The 16,952-nt window shown below is 44.4% G+C and overlaps 1 protein-coding gene across 1 annotated transcript in view; it reads left to right on the top strand.

Moving 5' to 3' along the window:
• The window catches only part of PMFBP1 (polyamine modulated factor 1 binding protein 1), a 49,812-nt gene that overhangs the window by 32,437 nt on the left and 423 nt on the right, over window positions 1–16,952 (top strand). Inside the window, exons 10-19 of the mRNA XM_057710817.1 lie at window positions 7,538–7,727; window positions 7,892–8,045; window positions 8,751–8,918; window positions 9,170–9,307; window positions 11,363–11,527; window positions 12,086–12,253; window positions 12,579–12,746; window positions 13,599–13,702; window positions 14,227–14,301; window positions 16,474–16,712. Coding sequence (XP_057566800.1) covers window positions 7,538–7,727; window positions 7,892–8,045; window positions 8,751–8,918; window positions 9,170–9,307; window positions 11,363–11,527; window positions 12,086–12,253; window positions 12,579–12,746; window positions 13,599–13,702; window positions 14,227–14,301; window positions 16,474–16,712 — 1,569 coding nt within the window. The remainder of the gene's footprint in view (window positions 1–7,537; window positions 7,728–7,891; window positions 8,046–8,750; window positions 8,919–9,169; window positions 9,308–11,362; window positions 11,528–12,085; window positions 12,254–12,578; window positions 12,747–13,598; window positions 13,703–14,226; window positions 14,302–16,473; window positions 16,713–16,952) is intronic.

Below are 16,952 nucleotides of genomic sequence, written 5' to 3'. Positions count from 1 at the left end.
CATTCACTTGCAGTGTGGGTTGTTTCCTTGCCCCTCTGCTAGAAGTGCTTTCTCAGAAGTCACCAATAACTTCTTGCTTTGTATATGGGGTTGCTTTTGGGGCAACAAAAATGTCCTGGAATTAGATGTTGATGGTTGCACAGTTTTGTGAGTCTACCAGAAACCACTGCACTGTACACTTTAAAAGGATAAATTTTATGTTATGTGAGTGATGTATCAATTTGGAAAAAGAAAAAGGTCCAAAGCATGTCTTCCTTCCCTGCCCTCCTCTAACTCTCTGTGTCGACGCTGTTGGCCCCCTCAACAGTTGTTTCTTAGCTTTGGAGATACAACAGGTCCCTCGTTCTTCCATAAATCTCACCATTGTTTCCTCTTTTCCCTCCTGCCCTGACAGTGGTTACCCATCTCTAAGACTCTGCCCTCCCCCCTCTCTCCTCTCCCTCTACACTCATTCCTTGGTGAGTGCCTCTTCTCCTTGTAGCTGCATCTCTCTGCAGGTGATTCCAATGCCTAGAGCCCCAGCCCTGACTTGGCACCTGTTCAGTCTTGTCTTTAGAGACTAGCTCCACCTGGCCAACCCTCCTTCCCCACAAACCCAAAGCTGAACCTACTCTCTTCCCTATTAAAAAAAAAAATCCTCCTCCCTTCTTCCGGGTGCATAATTATTTCCGTAGTGACACCATCTTTCTTCCAGTACCCCAGGCTGAAAAAAAACAGAGAGGAGAGTGATATTTAAAGTAGAAATGATAGGAGAAACTACAGGAAGTGGGGAAATATTTGGTGTAGAGAAACTCCAGTAAGCAACTTATTTGAGTGCTTTTTCCTTCATACCCAGTGGAGGCAGGGACACGGGCTTAAAGGATATTGTCAGAAGACTTTCTCCATTCTGATCCATTCCAATTTTCCTAAAGCACTCTTTCCTTTATGGCAGGTCCCTGCCCAAGAACTGACTAAATCATGTCTAAACATTTCCCTCAGGCTCTCAGTGTCCTCCAAACCCCCCCTCTAGTCCATGCGCCTGCTCTATTCTGTCTCCCACCATTCCTTACCACTTTCATTTCCAGTTAAACTGGTATCTTCCCATCCTCTTCCCACATGCCCTCCCCACACCCTTCACTGTGTATTTACTCTAACAATCCACCCCACCCACCAGCCCAAGAATGCACCTTCTCCTTCTTCTAAGGCCCAGCTCAACATCTGTTCCTCCCATTTCCAGCTGTACTTACCTGCACTGATCTCGCTTCCTGAGTTCACAGTCAGTGTGAGCTTACCATTGCTGATTTCTCTCTGTCGGGTGAACCAGTTACAGCTCCCTCACTAGACTCTAAACTTCATGAGGGTCAGGATTTGTCCTCAAGGACAGGATGAGTCACGGAAGAGATACTGAGCAATTTTGACCAATTTGTTTAATTTTAGTCAAGAAGTTCATGGCTAGTGGGTAGTTGAAGACAGATAATTTAACAGCGCTCCTTAGGAGTAATAATGAAATAGAGAGAGAGATGAGGAGAGACTGGAAATTGAAGTAAGTCACAAAATGAAGGAAGAGACTTTTTTTTTTTAACTTTTTATTTTTTTATTTTTTACAATAAACTGCATATATTTAGAGTGTACAATTTGGTATCCCAATCTCCCAATTCATTCCCCCCTCAACCCTCCCCACTTTCCCCACTTGGTGTCCATATGTTTGTTCTCTACATCTGTGTCTCTATTTCTGCCTTGCAAACCGGTTGATTTGTACCATTTTTCTATAGTCCACATATATGTGTTAATATACAATATTTATTTTTCTCTTCCTGACTCACTTCACTCTGTATGACAGTCTCTAGGTCCATCCATGTCTCTAAAAATGTCCCAGTTTCATTGCTTTTTACAGCTGAGTAATATTCCATTGTATGTATGTGCCACATCTTCTTTATCCATTCATCTGTTGATGGACATTTAGGTTGCTTCCATGTCCTGGCTATTGTAAATAGTGCTGCAATGAACATTGCAGTGCATGTGTCTTTTTGAATTATGGTGTTCCCTGGGTATATGCCCAGTAGTGGGATTGCTGGGTCTTATGGTAGTTCTATTTTTAGTTTTGCAAGGAACCTCCACACTGTTCTCCACAGTGGCTGTATCAATTTACATTCCCACCAGCAGTGCAAGAGCATTCCTTTTTCTCCACACCCTCTCCAGCATTTACTGTTTGTAGATTTTCTGACGATGCCCATTCTAACTGGTGTAAGGTGATACCTCATTGTCGTTTTGATTTGCATTTCTCTAATAATGAGTGATGTTGAGCAGCTTTTCATGTGCCTCTTGGCCATCCGTATGTTGTCTTTGGAAAAATGCCTATTTAGGTCTTCTGCCCATTTTTTTATTGGATTGTTTGTTTTTTTGATATTGAGCTGGATAAACTGTTTATATATTTTGGAGATTAATCCTTTGTCTGTTGATTCGTTTGCAAATATTTTCTCCCATTCTGAGGATTGTCTATTCGTCTTGCTTATAGTTTCCTTTGCTGTGCAGAAGCTTTGAAGTGTCATTAGGTCCCACTTATTTATTTTTGTTTTTATTTCCATTACTCTAGGGGGTGGATCAAAAAAGATCTTGCTGTTATTTACGTCAAAGAGTGTTCTTCCTATGTTTTCCTCTAGGAATTGCATAGTGTCTGGCCTTACATTTAGGTCTTTTATCCATTTTGAGTTTATTTTTGTGTATGGTGTTAGGAAGTGTTCTAATCTCATTCTTTTACATGTAGCTGTCCAGTTTTCCCAGCACCACTTATTGAAGAGGCTGCCTTGTCTCCATTGTATATCCTTGCCTCCTTTGCCATAAATTAGTTGACCGTAGTTTATCTCTGGGCTTTCTATCCTGTTCCATTGATCTATATTTCTGTTTTTGTGCCAGTACCATACTGTCTTGATCACTGTAGCCTTGTAGTATAGCCTGAAGTTGGGAAACCTGATTCCACCAACTCCGTCTTTCCTTCTCAAGATTGCTTTGGCTATCTGGGGTCTTTTGCATTTCCATACAAATCATAAAATTTCTTGTTCTAGTTCTGTGAAAAATGCCATTGGTAATTTGATCAGGATTGCATTGAATCTGTAAATTGCTTTCGGTAACGTAGTCATTTTCACAATGTTGATTCTTCCAATCCAAGAACATGGTATGTCCCTCCATCTGTTTGTGTCGTCTTTGATTTCTTTCATGAGTGTCTTAGAGTTTTCTGAGTACAGGTCTTTTACCTCCTTGGTTAGGTTTATTCCTAGGTATTTTATTCTTTTTGTTGCAGTGGTGAATGGGATTGTTTCCTTGATTTCTCTTTCTGATATTTCATTGTTGGTGTATAGAAATGCAAGAGATTTCTGTGTGTTAATTTTGTATCCTGCAACTTTACCAGATTCATTGATTAGTTCGAGTAGTTTTCTGGTGGCATCTTTCGGATTTGCTATGTATAGTATCATGTCATCTGCAAACAGTGACAGTTTTACTTCTTCTTTTCCAATTTGGATTCCTTTTATTTCTTTTTCTTCTCTGATTGCTGTGGCAAGGACTTCCAAAACTATGTTGAATAGTAGTGGCAAGAGTGGACATCCTTGTCTTGTTCCTGATCTTAGAGGGAATGCTTTCAGTTCTTCACCATTGAGAATGATGTTTGCTGTGGGTTTGTCATATATGGCCTTTATTATGTTGAGGTAGGTTCCCTCTATGCCCACCTCCTGGAGAGTTTTTATCACAAATGGGTGTTGAAATTTGTCAAAAGCTTTTTCTGCATCTATTGAGATAATCATGTGGTTTTTATCCTTCAGTTTGTTAATATGGTGTATCACATTGATTGATTTGCATATATTGAAGAATCCTTGCATTCCAGGGATAAACCCCACTTGATCATGGTGTATGATCCTTTTAATGTGTTGTTGGATTCTGTTGGCTAGTATTTTGCTGAGGATTTTTGCATCTAAATTCATCAGTGATATTGGTCCGTAGTTTTCTTTTTTTGTAGTATCTTTGTCTGGTTTTGGTATCAGGGTGATGGTGGCTTCCTAAAATGAGTTTGGGTGTGTTCCTTCCTCTGCAAAGTTTTGGAAGAGTTTGAGAAGGATGGGTGTTAGCTCTTCTCTAAAAGTTTGATAAAATTCACCTGTGAAGCCATCTGGTCCTGGACTTTTGTTTGTTGGGAGATTTTTAATCACAGTTTCAATTTCATTACTTGTGATTGGTATGTTCATATTTTCTATTTCTTCCTGATTCAGTCTTGGAAGGTTATACCTTTCTAAGAATCTGTCCATTTCATCCAGGTTGTCCATTTTATTGGCATATAGTTGCTTGTAGTAATCTCTTATGTTGCTTTTTATTTCTGCAGTGTCCGTTGTAACTTCTCCTGTTTCATTTCTAATTTTAATGATTTGAGTCCTCTCCCTCTTTTTCTTGATGAGTCTTGCCAGAGCTTTATCAATTTTATTTATCTTCTCAAAGAACGAGCTTTTAGTTTTATTGATTTTTGCTATTGTTTTCTTTGTCTCATTTATTTCTGCTCTGATCTTTATGATTTCTCTCCATCTACTAACTTTGGGTTTTGTTTGCTCTTCTTTCTCTAGTTTCTTTAGGTGTAAGGTTAGATTGTTTATTTGGGATTTTTCTTGTTTCATGAGGTAGGATTGTATCACTATAAACTTCCCTCTTAGAACTGCCTTTGTTGCATCCCATAGGTTTTGGATCGTTGTGTTTTCATTGTCATTTGTCTCTAGGTATTTTTTGATTTCCTCTTTGATTTCTTCAGTGATCTCTTGGTTATTTAGTAGCTTATTGTTTGGCCTCCATGTGTTCATGTTTTTTACAGTTTTTTTCCTGTAATTGATTTCTAATCTCATAGCATTGTGGTCGGAAAAGATGGTTAATACCATTTCAATTTTCTTGAATTTACCAAGGCTTGATTTATGACCCAAAATGTGATCTATCCTGGAGAATGTTCCATGTGCACTTGAGAAGAATGTGTAATCTGCTGTTTTTGGATGTAAAGTCCTATAGATATCTATTAAATCCAGCTGATTTATTGTGTCATTTAAAGCTTGTGTTTCCTTATTAATTTTCTGTGTGGGTGATCTGTCCATTGGTGTAAGTGGGGTGTTAAAGTCCCCCACTATGATTGTGTTACTGTCGATTTCCTCTTTCATGGTTGTTAGCATTTGCCTTATGTATTGAGGTGCTCCTGTATTGGGTGCATATATTTTTATAATTGTTATCTCTTCTTCTTGGGTTGATCCCTCTATCTTTATGTAGTGTGCTTTCTTGTCTCTTGTAACATTTTTTATCTTAAAGTCTATTTTATCTGATATGAGTATTGCTACTCCAGCTTTCTTTTGATTTCCATTTGCATGAAATATCTTTTTCCATCCCCTCACTTTCAGTCTGTATGTGTCCCTAGTCTGAAGTGGGTCTCTTGTAAACAGCATATATATGGGTCTTGTTTTTGTATCCATTCAGCCAGTCTGTGTCTTTTGGTTGGTGCATTTAGTCCATTTACATTCAAGGTAATTATCGATATGTATGTTCCTATTATCATTGTCTTAATTGTTTTGTTTTTGTTTCTGTAGGTCCTTTTCTTCTCTTATGTTTCCCGCTTAGAGAAGTTCCTTTAGCATTTGTTGTAGGGCTGGTTTGGTGGTGCTGAATTCTCTTAGCTGCTGCTTGTCTGTAAAGCTTTTGATTTCTCCCTCGAATCTGAATGAGATCCTTGCTGGGTAGAGTATTCTTGGTTGTAGGTTCTTCCCTGTCATCACTTTAAATATGTCATGCCACTCCCTTCTGGCTTGCAGAGTTTCTGCTGAGAAATCAGCTGTTAACCTGATGGGGGTTCCCTTGTATGTTATTTGTTGTTTTTCCCTTCTTGCTTTTAATAACTTTTCTCTGTCTTTAATTTTTCTCAATTTGACTACTACATGTCTTGGTGTATTTCTCCTTGGGTTTCTCCTGCCTGGGACTCTCTGTGCTTCCTGGACTTGGGTAGCTATTTCCTTTCCCATGTTAGGGAAGTTTTCAACTATAGTCTCTTCCAGTATTTTCTCAGGTCCTTTCTCTCTCTCTTCTCCTTCTGGGACCCCTATAATGCGAATGTTGGTGTGTTTAACATTGTCCCAGAGGTCTCTTAGGCTGTCTTCAGTTCTTTTCATTCTTTTTCCTTTATTCTTTTCTGCATCAGTGATTATCACCATTCTGTCTTCCAGCTCACTTATTCGTCTTTCTGCCTCAGTTAATCTGCTCTTGGTTCCTTCTAGTGTATTTTTCATTTCAGTTATTGTGTTGCATATCTCTGTTTGTTTGTTCTGTAATTCTTCTAGGTCTTTGGTAAACTTTTCTTGCAACTTTTTGCTCTTTGCATCCAATCTTTTTTCAAAGTCCTGGATCATCTTCACCATCATTATTCTGAATTCTTTTTCTGGAAGAGTGCCTATCTCCTCTTCATTTAGTTGTTTTTCTGGTGTTTTATCTTGTCCCTTCATCTGGTACAAAGTCTTTTGCCTTTTCATTTTCTGTGTCTTTCTGTGGCTGTGATTTTCAGTTCCACAAGATGAAATACTGCTGATACTGCTTGATTCTGCTATCTGCCCTCTTGTGAAGGAAGCTGTCTAGGAGGCTCATGGGTGCTTCCTGATGGGAGGAACTGATGGTGGGTTGGGCTGGGTGGGCGGAGCTCAGTAAAACTTTAATCCGATTTGGTGAGTGGAGCTCAGTGACACTTTAATCTGCATGTCTGCCAATGGGTGGGGCTGTGTTCCCACCCTGGTGGTCGTTTGGCCTGAGGCAACCCAGCACTGTGGCCTACAGGCTCTTTGGTGGAGCTAATGGTGGACTCTGGGAGGGTTCACGCCAATGAGCACCTCTCAGAACCCCTGCTGCCAGTGCCCCTGTCTCCTCGGTGAACCACAGCTGCCCCCCACCTCTGCAGGCAACCCTCCAACACCAGCAGGTAGGTCTGGTTCAGTCTCCTATGGGGGTCACTGCTCCTTCCCCCTGGGTCCTGGTGAGCACACTTTTTTGTGTGCCCTCCAAGAGTGGAGTCTCCATTTCCCCCAGTCCTGTGGAGGTCCTGCAATCAAATCCCGCTGGCTTTCAAAGTCTGATTCTCTGAGGATTCCTCCTCCCGTTGCTGGACCCCCAGGTTAGGAAGCCTGACGTGGGGCTCAGAACCCTCAGGACTTCTGCGGTATAACTGTTCTCCAGCTTGTGAGTCACCCACCCAGCCTTTATGGGATTTGATTTTAACACGATTGCGCCCCTCCTACCATCTCATTGTGACTTCTCCTTTGTCTCTGGATGTGAGGTGGGTTTTTTTGGTGAGTTCCAGTGTCTTTCTGTCGATGGTTGTTCAGTAGTTAGTTGTAATTCCGGTGCTCTTGCAAGAGGGAGTGAGCGCACATCCTCCTACTCTGCCATCTTGATTCTATCCTCAGGAACAGACTTTTTAACTGGTCTCATTTGAGAGTCCCATCTTCACACATACTCCCTTCACACGTGGACATGCCCCTGGGTTAGTATCTCCTGTCTTCTGCAGCTCAGCAAGCAGCCCAGTATAAAGAAGAGGCCATTCTGGCAAACAATAACCTAGAGGATTGCCAGAGGGAACTGCAGAGTTGCATTTGCCTGGAGAAACAGAAATCGGAGACCATCCAGGAGCTCCAGAGAGAAATTCAGAAGCTGCAGAAGGATTCCTTGATGTTTGAGGAGGAACTCACACCCAGCAGGTACCACAGGCTCACCTCCAGACAGAGGCTCTATCCCTAGGGAGCCAGCTGGGACACTGGGGGCTGCTGCCCAGGAGCGGGGCAGCAAGCCCCTTGCAGACAGCCCACAGTCCACCGACGCGGACCCTGAAGTCCATCTGCCTGTTTTTGCCATTTTGCTTTAGGAAACGGATAGAGGAGCTGACATTAGAATTCTCTGAGGTCTCGAGAAAGCTTGAAATTTCAGAGAAGGAAAAGAGGCAGCTTCAGAAGACAGTGACTGAGCAGGATATAAAAGTGAATGAACTGCTAGATCGTATAAATCACGTTCAATACCAGGTATGGAGGGCAAGTAGGCAGCCAGCTCAGGCATTTGCTCTGTTTAAGATTAAATGTATTGCTCTTGGGAATTCCCTGGCGATCCAGTGGTTAGGACTCCACACTCTCAATGCAGAGGGCCCAGGTCAATCCTTGGTCAGGGAACTAAGATCTCACAAGCCGAGCGGTGTGGCAAAAAAAAAAAAAAATGCACTGCTCTTTATTTGGGAAGATGCCACCACCAATCCATTGCAGACTCCTTGTCCAGAATTTGTGTTAGAATGCTAAGCCGGCCAGTCAGTTCCAGCTCCCGTGAGCAATAATAAGCTTTTTCAAGGGCTAAGCTTAAAAACAGTCAAAGGACAATATTTCTTTTTCTAGGACTCAAAAGCTACCCTTCTCAGTCAATTTAAAGTTTTTTAACTTTGAATTATTCTTTTTCTGCTTTTCTAAGATCTTTTAAAATTTATTCAAAGAGTATTTTATGTAGAAAGACTTGCTGAGTAAGTGGGACCTGGATCTATAAATAAAATAAGTTGTTATATCTAACTGAACAAAGAAAAAAATGTTACTGAACCTAAGCAGGAACTTTTTTATTATACACGCTAAATAACCAAGGAGTTGTCCTCATATTTATTTCAGCCATCCCTGTGCACAACTGCCTGGGGTTTTTTTTTCCCCAAAAAATATAGTGTCTGACTTTCAGCCCAGTGTTTATTTTCTCAGAACAGGGAGCAAGCCTCCTCCAGATGCAGTCTAGAAGAACAGCTTCATGAGGTAACCAGGCTGCTGGAGGAGAAACGGGAACAGTTAAAAAAGAGCAAAGAGCAGGAGACGATACTGGAGCAAGAGCTCGAGATATTCCGATATGAAGAAAAAAAGAAAGAAAAGATGGTGAGGAGAATCTGGGAAGACTTGGAGTTAAGAATCCAGGGCTGGACCTGAGCCCAGCTGGGCCTAGAGGGATACTCAGACCTCAGGAGAGAAGGGAGGGAAGGTGAGAAAGATAAGTAAGGAGGAGAGAGAGAAGGCCTGAGATGCACGGGGTGCAGAGTGGAGCTGTGCATGAGGGCAGAAGGAGGGGCTTCTGCAGGTGTCAGAGGTAACACTTCCATTCTCGGCTTTGTTCCTTAATCGGGGACCAGTCAAAGGAGAATTTCAGAAAGATAGAGGAGGAAAATGATGATCTCAAATTACAGTTAAAGCAATATTCTGCACAACTGGATTCCTCTCTCTGCAAACAAAACAGCACCCAGCAAATCAACCAGGACCTGACTAGTAAGGTGAGTAGAAGAAACCCCAAAGGGGTGAGAAATTTAAACCCTATGACCCTTGACCTGTAGTTGAGCGCTCCTCCATCACAGAAATACCGCAAACTGCCCAGCCCATTGTGCATTCTGGGGCGCCTGAGCCCCCACTTCCCTCCTGAAGTGGGACATGCCTCCATCACCCACCTGCTGGCTGAGAATTATTTCTTCCATGTGTGGAAGGTCTTATTTAGTATCTGGTGTGGAGCCCCAAACCATCTGGGCTTTGGCATCAAGTCTTCCAGAGTTGCATTTTAGACCAGAGTTGAGTGAGCCCACTGTTTGGGGCAATTTGCTAGGGAACACTTCCAAAAATAGTCCCAAAGCACAAAAATGGAATGAAAAGGGACATGGTTATATTTCATTACACGAATAAAGACAAAAAGGAGTAAATGGTGTCTGATGCCTGTGAGCTGCTGTACTCACATTCAGTCATCATTTATTGACTGTCTACTGAAGTCCTGGGCACGCCTTCCATCTACTGGTTTACAGAGGAAAGAAAGACTGAGACGCAAACTGACTGATTGGTAAGTGATGGGACGGAGCAGTATTTGAAGCTGGGTCATCTGGCTCTCACACCTAACCTCTTTTCCCTTCATCATGAATGGCAGTACTTCCGCCACCTGAATCCATTTCATCTTTCTGGACAAGAAAAATAGACAGCATCTTGATTAGGTGGTCTCTTGAATTATAAATGAGAGACCAAGCAGCTCTGATTCCTTCATAATAAAAAAAAAAGTTCATCTTAAAACACTACGACTATTCTAAGTGTAAGAATAGCACTACCCAATAGAACTTTCTGTGATGATGGAAAAGTTCTATATTAGAGTTACCTGATACTATATGCACTAGCCACATGTGGCTATTGAGTGCTTGAAATATGGCTTTAGTATGACTAAGGCACTGAATTTATAAGTTTAATTTTAGTTTTATTTAAATGTAAATAGTCTCATGTGGCTAGTGGCTGCCATATTAAACAGCAGAGGTCTGAGGCACCAATGTTTCTGGAGTTTTGTCCCTCAGAGATATAAATCTCTCCTCCACTGTGATCCAGAGTTGAGGTCTGAATCACTCAAATCCCCAAGGAACTGCTTTCAATTTAAGGAATATTGTCTAAGTATTTAATATAGGCCTGTTATCACATTTGCCAAAAGAAAAGGTAGTTATGTAAATGTGCAACTAGCAGCACTAATTTCAGAATTCCTTTGATGGGAATCCAGAGGCTGGAGGGGTTTATGTGTGTAGCATGTTCAATTTTTTAAAAGCACGCCCCACATATGATAGACTTTTTGAATCAATGGAAACAGCCACTGGAAGGCGGCTTAGTTTTGCATTCTAAACTGCATTTCCTTTCATCAAGGGTCCTCATTTCAATTTTAAACACACTCTGGCAGAACTGTATGTTCAATTCATCCCTAGTATTGCCCAATGCAATATTTCATTCAGTCCAAACAAATCATTTAGTATATTTAGTGAGCACCTATGATATGCCATGCCCTGAGCTACAGGTAGTGGATACAGTGATGAAGAAAGCACACCCAGTCTTGCTTTCGTGGTGCATCAAGTCTAGTGGATTGTGTCAGGAACTGAGGCATAACGCACACAACTGAAATGTTGCATCATATTTCCTAACCCAGAATTGGATTCCAGGTTAACCCTAATCCTAATCCTAAACATGAGACAGTTAACTATTGACAGAAACCATCCAGTTACAAATGTAGGGCTCATGCTTGGCTGGCATGCATCAAAGGCTGTGGAGTCTGTGAACTTGACCCATCATGGCCCAGTACTGCCAGTACTCCTTGTATTGGGGGGACATGCTAAGTAGAAAGGAAGTGTGGGGAGAGGGTGCAAAAGAGCCTAGAAAGGCAGCTCTTCCTCTTACAACAGTGAGGGGAAGTGGGCATTATCACAGACTACTTGGCAGGTTAGTGCAGAGAGGAGAGAGCCCAGTGCTTGTCCATCTTCTGTGGACACAGAGAGTGCCTCTATGACCATGAACCTCAAAAGTGATGTTCCCCCTCCCTAAAGATAACCCTTCAGAAGGAGACCATAGCGAGTCTGCAGATTCAGCTGGAAAAGGCTGCGGAGAAAGAGAAGCAATACCTCCAGACCATGGTCAGTAAAGAAGCCTATGAGGAGTTATGCCGGAAGTCAGCCTCCTGTCAAGACGACCTAACACAAGCCCTGGAGAAGGTGGGCTACACCCTCTCATCTCCAGGGCTGTTTAATATCCAGATTATCCCCGTAGCATGAAAGGTGCAGGAGTCAATTTCCTGCATGACTGGCTGTCACCGCAGCCATCTGCAAACCGTTGCATTGGCTGAGATGTCTGTCCAGAGAAGGCCTGTTTCTCCTCAGTGAGACTTGTTAGATTTGGCCTCTAACAAGTCTTTGGCCAAATCTAACAAGTCTTTCTGCCCATGGGTGACCCAGGGGCAAGGTTTTCCCAAGACCCGGGTTTTCACGGAAATTCATGCCCCATCCCTATGCTGATCATGCCTGACTGATCAGTTCACAGAACTGGGAAGAGAGGAAATGGGAGAGGGGAAGGGGAGATGCAGAAGACTGACCATTGTCCATTCTCACCCCTCTCTGGGACACTAGGCAAGATGACCAGGTGTCTGTGCCACCCTGGGCAGAAGAGTGTGGGGGACGTGGGACTGGTGGAACCCTTCTCCATTCAGGACTCAGCAGAGAGGGCCCAAGCGCAGTGACAGCCACTCTCCCCCGAACCCTTTGTCTTTACCAAAGCTCAATCATTCGACCTCAGAGACAAAGTGTCTGCACCGAAGTCTGACACAGGCCCAAGAAAGGAAAATTCAGCTGGAAGAGGAAATCGCTGCTTATGAGGAGAGGATGAAAAAGCTGAATGTGGAGTTAAAAAAACTGCAGTGCTTCCAGCAGCAGAGTGAGCTAGAGGTGAGGAGCAGCCAAAGGCTCCGGCTGCTGTCCTGTCCAGGGCCCCAAGGTCTCTCCTTGCACACACAACTATATACGTCTCACTATACGTCTATATATATATTCCCTTTGGCTCACGGGTTCCCTCCCCTTTGCTGGGCTCTGCGAGCATCAGGAAGGCAGCAACGATCAGAGCTGGGGCGCCCTCTGCTGGCCGCTGGAAATAAAGTACTCCCTAATGAACCTCCCAGAGAAAGCGCCCTCCCGCCTTGTCTCCTGGTCGTGGGTCCTCCAGGGTCAGGGTGGCAAGCTGGGGCCTCCCTCCTCACTGTGCACTCCTGAGCAGGTACAAGCCTTTGACAAAAAGCTGGAAGATATGAGCAACCAGGTGCTGCAGTGGCAGAAGCAGCACCAGAGCGACCTCAAGATGCTGGCCGCTAAAGAGGAGCAGCTCAAGGCGTTCCAGGAGGAAATGTGCACCCTGAAAGAGAACCTCCTTGCAGATGATAAGGAGGTGGGCGCCCCTCAACTAACGGTCGCTTCCTCCCAGTTCCCCCAGGACATCCCACGACCACCTGGATGACACACAACCTTCGGTGGGGGTGGAGGAGGGGGTGCCCAGGACCAAGGAAGGGACACTCCCCCCCCCCCCCCCCACTCAGTACAAAGCAGGGTCTGGGTGTTCTAGGCCCAGAACGACTGTCTCAACCCAACCATCTTCCTGTGACTTTGTTGATAGAGATATTGAACAGAACAAAGGTCCCAATCCAGAGGAGAGAGAGTGTCATCTCCCTGTCAGGTATACCAGCAGCCCCTAACTTAGATAATCCACTGGTCAGTCACCCTGCAGAGCCCCTTCTGACATGTTCAGTGACCCTGCAGTAGAATTGGCTAAGAGCTCTTTGGGCATCCCAGCTCTCTGAGCAGTGAAGTTTGTAGCAGGAGGCTGCCAGATATCTTGAGGTGGCCACAGGGCCTTTGCTCAAATTAGGAAAAAAGTCATCCCTTCCTGCCAGATATTTTTTTCTTCCATCTGTTTTTTGTTTTTTTGTTTTTTTTTAAAGGCTTAACATGTTGCTTTTTTAGAATAAGTCACTTTGATACCTTTGGCCTGAAAATCATTATTATGAAGGTACAAACCTACTTTGTCTCTACTATAAGTGGTGTCTGCTCAGAGATGCCACCTTTGTGACACTGCACTGGTGGAGGTGGAGTCCTGCTATGGCCATTCCAACTCTGGCCTCAGGGTTAGACAGCAGAGTCAATGTTTCTTCTCCCAGGAAGAGAGGAGACCTAATTTGGGACCAGGGAGGTGACAGGCCTGTGCTCCCACCCCTTACTATCTCATTTACTTCTTGTACCAAAGTCCTGTTGCCTGCCCCAGTGGTCTGCGCCCAAAGACACCTGCAGGCGACACCGAGAGAATGATGAAATTATGTGCAACATGGAGCAGTGGGCAAAAGAGCAGAAGTAAGTGAGGAATAAAACAGTAAGGCAGGGTTCCAAGGGCTGGAATCACACATGTGCCAGAGAATAGTGTCTCTCTCACACACACACACACACACACACACACACACAGAGCCCTCCTGGGAAACTGATCCAGTCTCAGGCCACATCCAAGGGTGGGAAATAAGACAAAGGGGCCTCAACCTTTCAGGCAGGTTCAGAAAGCCCTACCCACTCGGAACTGGAGCTGCTCCTTGACAGAAGGGATGCTCCTGTAGGTCAGATTCCCTTTTCCCAGCCTGGTGTCGGGCTTCACTGCCTGGATCCCTTGAATCCACCTGGGATCACAGTGGTTTTCCATAGGAGCATGGAGAGTCCTCTTAATTGCCAGCTGCTAAGAAGGCTCTAGCTCTGGGGACTGAGGCATGAGTGGGGGGTCTAGGCCCAGCAGAGGCCTTGCCAAGAACACCCAATGTCCTTTTCAGCTAACTAATGTTCTTGCTCACAGGGGTCTGGGGAACTCTTTTCTCCTGTGAATTTTATTATAGGATCGCCAATGAGAAACTAGGAAACAAGCTCCGTGAACAGGTCAAATATATCACCAAGCTGACTGGTGAAAAGGAGTAAGTCATCCCACACCATCCTGGCTGCAGCTTGGGCCCCAAGGAGAGGAGTCAGCCCAGAACCAGGGCTGGCCTTTTCATTGGCTATGTGGAAAAAGATTCCAAGTCCTGAATCTGCACCTTTGTGACCTTGGGCACACCACTTGACGTCTTTGGGCCTTAGTCCCCTCACCAACAATAAAATAGGGGGTTAATAGTCTCTATGTCCCTCTCCACTGTCACCTTGCACAGTTCTCAGAGGTCAGAATGCGGAGAAGGAAACAGGAACTGAAAAGCAGACTGTATTAGTTAGGGTAAGTGTCTAAGCTGTGGTAACAGAGAGCTCTGCAAATGAAGGGACATAGAACAGAGAAGAAACATCTCTATGAGGTGAGCAGTCCGAGTTAGTGGGGTCCTTCTGTCCCATGTGGTCACTGGGTCCTTCTGCTTGTGGCCTTGGTTCACCTTCATGGTCAAAGCTGGGTCAGCATAGATTGTGGTACGGAAGAAGTGTTGGAAGTTCGGGAACAGAAACAAAGGTATGGATGTCTAAAACTGAGATTTCAGAGGTGGTATGGTAACAGGTAATGACAGGCTCTCAGGCAGTGTTTCCCAGCCTTTTGTCAAGGAACACTTAGAAAATGACCACCTTTGTTTGGCACACTGGGAGGGTCTGGGATGGGGTTGCTTATGACAAAGTTGACCAACCAGCAGCTGCGCCAAACCCTGCTCCAAGGGCTGAAGTATCTCAGCACACCTGGGACCCATTCATGCAACCCCAGGTAGAAAGCTATGTCCTGAGCTTTGACCATGGGAGGGCGGCTGGGTTGAAGGAGTGGAAAAGATCATTGGAATAAGGAGGTCAAGGAACTGAGGGGCCAGGACTTGGATAAAAAGTACAGGATGCTGAAAGCATCAGGGATGCTGACAGGAGTGGACCGGAGAGAGGACAGAGAGCCAGGGAATGAGGGCATGTGAGGACCCCACCTCCAGGCCCAGCGTCACAAGGAACGTGGCAACAACATGAGAGGTTACAAGGGAAGGGGGTGTCTTCACCACCAGGTGAAGCCAGGTTTATATAGAGCAAGAGGGCAAAGACTACGCCCCGAGGAGAAGTGGAGAATGAATCCTCTATTTGATTTCCTCTAGAAAATATCATAAAATGTTTCACTAGGACAAAAGCATTTTCTGAAAGGATTTAACTAATGGAGAAATTGTGAGAATCTGCAGGTAATGGAGCACTGTGGGCTTTTTCTTATACTGTGTCACTTTCCGGAAAGTTTTTTTTTTTCCCACTAAGAACTCGTTCTTGAGTTTGCTTGATCCTATGTAAAGGAACACCATCTTTTAATCATAATAACAAGAGCTCAACTAATATTTATCGCTACACATGTGAGGCACTGTTTTAAGTGTTTTACATGTGTTAACTTATTTAATCTTCATGAGACATCACACATTCAGTGCACTTATAACCCCCATTTATGGGTGAAGAAAGGGAGGAACTCAGGCTGTGTAACTTACCCGTGGTCTCATGACCAGGAGGGTCAGAATCGCAACTTGGGAAGCCTGGTTCCGGAGCCCGCTGTCACTCACTCCCCTCAGCACTGGTGTGGAGGGATAAGGCTGCTGGTGTTAACAGTTGCCATTTGTTGAGCCACAGGAGGCATGCTCAGTTACCTTTCCCTTCACCTGCATTGGAGCTGCCGTTTCATCCATAAAATGGGGACAAGTAACTTGGCCAAGCTCTCAACAGAGCCGGGATCCCCTGTGCTCTCAACCTTTCAGCAAAGGGAAGCAAAAGAACTTGGGCTTTGGCATCAGGACTGGGTGCGAGTGTTTCCTAGGCATGACCGTGAGAAACTGAGGACACGTGATCAGGGTCGTTCTGGCTATTCTCTTTGAATTAAATTTCTATCATTTGTCAAACTGGATTTATATGTGAACCCCAGAAGGCAGATCAGACTCTATGGTCCCCACCTAACAAATAAGAAAAACAGCCCAGAGCTGACATGACACAGAGGGTCAAGAGTGCTGGTTCTGGGTCCACCCCAACCCCAGACGTGGGCTTTTTCCAGGGGATGCACACCTCATTTCCACAGAACATGTGTGAGAGTGCCAGCTCTGGAAGGAACTGGGCGTCCATGGAGCTGAAGCAGACCAAACACCCACCTGTCCTTCCCTCTCCTTCCCCAGCCACCTCCACAATGTAATGGTCCATCTGCAAAAGGAAAACAAGAAACTAAAGAGTGAAATAGAGGAGAAGAAGCTGAAAGCTGGGCCCTCAAGGGTATATAACAAAGCCCTATGCCCAAGCAAAACAGACCCCACATCGAGGGGGAGAGTGTATGGCACCTTGGGCTGGAGGGGGATAACCCAGGATGTCAGCCAGAGAGTGGACATCACCAAGTTTGTCGGGATGCCCCACTGCTCAGGTAGGTCCACCAGGTGGCTTTTGCTACTTACTATGATGTTGTCTTTCTTAGCCCAATGGCTCCAAAAAAAAAAAAAAAAAAAGCATGATACTATTTTTCAAGAGATCATTGGATTGGAAATTCAAATAGGGAAAAAAAAAACATCTTTCGCTTAGCTAATCTGGAGCAGAGATCATTGTTTTCTCCTCTGTAAAGGGAGGAGGCGAATGAATTAAGGCTCATTCTGCTCTAAGAATCTTT

The sequence above is a fragment of the Hippopotamus amphibius genome, chromosome 16, assembly GCF_030028045.1.
Source record: "Hippopotamus amphibius kiboko isolate mHipAmp2 chromosome 16, mHipAmp2.hap2, whole genome shotgun sequence".
NCBI classification, from domain to species: Eukaryota; Metazoa; Chordata; class Mammalia; order Artiodactyla; family Hippopotamidae; genus Hippopotamus; species Hippopotamus amphibius.
This window is presented reverse-complemented; position numbering and strand designations above follow the sequence as displayed.